The sequence below is a fragment of the Sorex fumeus genome, unplaced genomic scaffold (genome assembly GCF_029834395.1).
Source record: "Sorex fumeus unplaced genomic scaffold, SorFum_2.1 ptg000030l, whole genome shotgun sequence".
In the NCBI taxonomy this organism is placed as follows: domain Eukaryota; kingdom Metazoa; phylum Chordata; class Mammalia; order Eulipotyphla; family Soricidae; genus Sorex; species Sorex fumeus.
In genome coordinates this window covers 11,926,297-11,928,524 of record NW_026606087.1, presented here as the reverse complement: position 1 = coordinate 11,928,524, position 2,228 = coordinate 11,926,297, and the positions used below count along the sequence as shown (strand labels likewise).

General features: G+C 39.4%; 1 protein-coding gene across 1 annotated transcript; it reads left to right on the top strand.

Moving 5' to 3' along the window:
* Positions 1–1,032: 1,032 nt before the first annotated feature.
* LOC130025179 (olfactory receptor 2AG1-like) lies at positions 1,033–1,983 on the top strand. The gene has a single exon (XM_056116126.1). It carries the CDS (start codon positions 1,033–1,035, stop codon positions 1,981–1,983), a length of 951 nt encoding a protein of 316 aa, XP_055972101.1.
* The last annotated feature ends 245 nt before the right edge of the window (positions 1,984–2,228 follow it).

The window sequence follows — 2,228 nt, the reverse complement described above, 5'->3', positions numbered from 1 at the left end:
CTAACTTCTTTCTACACAGGACACCACACTTCTTAGTAACTTTCAGAGGAAGAAGAGCCTTTTCCCTCCTATTCCTTTGGCCCTTTAATCTAGTGATTCTGTGTGCATACTCTTGAACTTCAGAAAAGGGAGCAAGGATTTAGGACAAGCATAAAGGAGTGAAGCTAAGATTACAAGTTTGACTACAATATTCTCTTGTCATTTTTTCCTAAATCTAAGCACTGATTTTCCTGAACTATTGTTTTGTCTGGTACCTTTCCTGAGTTCCCTCATACTATTCGTCATAAATTGCTTTAAAAAATTAAACTAAACTAAAATTTAGAAAAACACCTGTGTTCTCATTGATTCTAAAGCCTTAGCTCTAAAAACAATGCCATCTCAAATACACCATATCATAGTAGCAGCTTAGAATCTCTTTCTTCAGATACTGGAAGATAGTGGATCTGGTTATGAGAAGTTGACTAACTAGGCTCTTTCAAAGAGTTTAGTCTCTACAGCTAGAAAGAAATGTGAAATAAATTATATGAAAAAAAGTAGTGGATGTGTTTTACTGAAATAACAGTTCTGCTTTTTGAATTTCACATTCATATTTGGTCTGTGTAAAAGATTCAGTATTTAAATTACTATTCAAATATTACATATAAAAATAGGCAAAATAATTAAAATGTGGGTGCTAGGATATTGTTTTATTATTAAGAGATAATGATGTCATCTTATTAGAAAATTATGTGATCAAGTTAAATTTGAAACTTTTTATGATTTAATCACTTACCATTCAGGTACTTTAACTTTGATGCCTATTTGTCCCTTTGTTATTTCTTAAAAGATATAATTAAGGTAATTAAAAAAACCTCTTAATTACTAGAGATAAAATTAGTCATCTGTAGGAAAGACATCATGTCTTTGTATTCTCCATCCTCAGGCGCCTCAGATATTATAAAACCATGTTTTGTGAACATATCCTAAAAACCATTGTACCAAACATTCACTGAGAATCCATTTGGTTCTAGGCAACCAAAGAAGTGATTGAGAATGGAGCCCTGGAATTCTACTCTGGGAAGTGGCTTCATCCTGGTGGGAATCCTTAATGACAGCGGGTTTCCTGAACTGCTCTGTGCCACATTCACTGCTTTGTATATGTTGGCCCTGACCAGCAACAGTCTGCTGCTCCTGGTCATCACACTGGATGCCCGGCTTCATGTGCCCATGTACCTCCTACTTGGGCAACTCTCACTCATGGACCTCCTCTTCACATCCGTGGTCACTCCTAAGACCATCGTGGATTTTCTGCGAGGTGAAAACACCATCTCCTTTGGGGGCTGTGCCTTTCAGATGTTTCTAGCCTTGACATTGGGGGGTGCAGAGGACCTGCTCCTGGCCTTCATGGCTTATGACAGGTATGTGGCCATTTGTCATCCTCTGAACTACATGGTCCTCATGAGACCAAAGATCTGTTGGCTCATGGTGGCCACATCCTGGATCCTGGCATGCCTCAGTGCCTTAGTATATACCTTGTATACTATGCACTATCCTTTTTGCAAGTCACGGAAGATTAGCCACCTGCTCTGTGAGATCCCACCTCTGCTGAAATTGGCCTGTGCGGATACATCCAGATATGAGCTCCTGGTGTATGTCATGGGTGTAACCTTCCTCTTGCCTCCTCTTGCTGCTATCCTAGCCTCCTATACGCTAATCCTGTTTACTGTGCTCCGCATGCCTTCCAATGAGGGGAGGCAGAAGGCCCTTTTCACATGCTCTTCTCACCTCACAGTTGTTGGGATGTTCTATGGAGCTGCCACATTCATGTATGTCCTGCCCAGTTCCCTGCACAGCACTAAGCAGGACAACATCATCTCTGTTTTCTACACTATTGTCACCCCTTCCCTAAACCCCCTCATCTATAGTCTGAGGAATAAGGAGGTCATGGGGGCCTTGAGGAGGGTCCTGGAAAAATACATGTTGCCAACACAAGGAAGTGTTTAAGGGTTTGTGATTTGAATCAAAGTTTTAAACCTGTCACAGAATCTTTTTTCAAAGAGCAGAAACTCATGGACTCCAACACCAAAGTGTAAAATAACTTTTAATTTAAAATTGAAGGAATGTAACTACCCTTGTCAAATTCCCTTTAAAATTTCATTGCATGATTTATTTTAAAGATTTTGAGTTAAATTCTGTTAGTAACTTTTCTTTCTTTGTTAATAGGGTGAGTGATGTTCCTCAGCTGTAAA

Excerpts from the sequence above, each read along its gene's own strand:
- LOC130025179 (XM_056116126.1), top strand. The coding sequence starts at position 1,033 with ATGGAGCCCTGGAATTCTACTCTGGGAAGTGGCTTCATCCTGGTGGGA.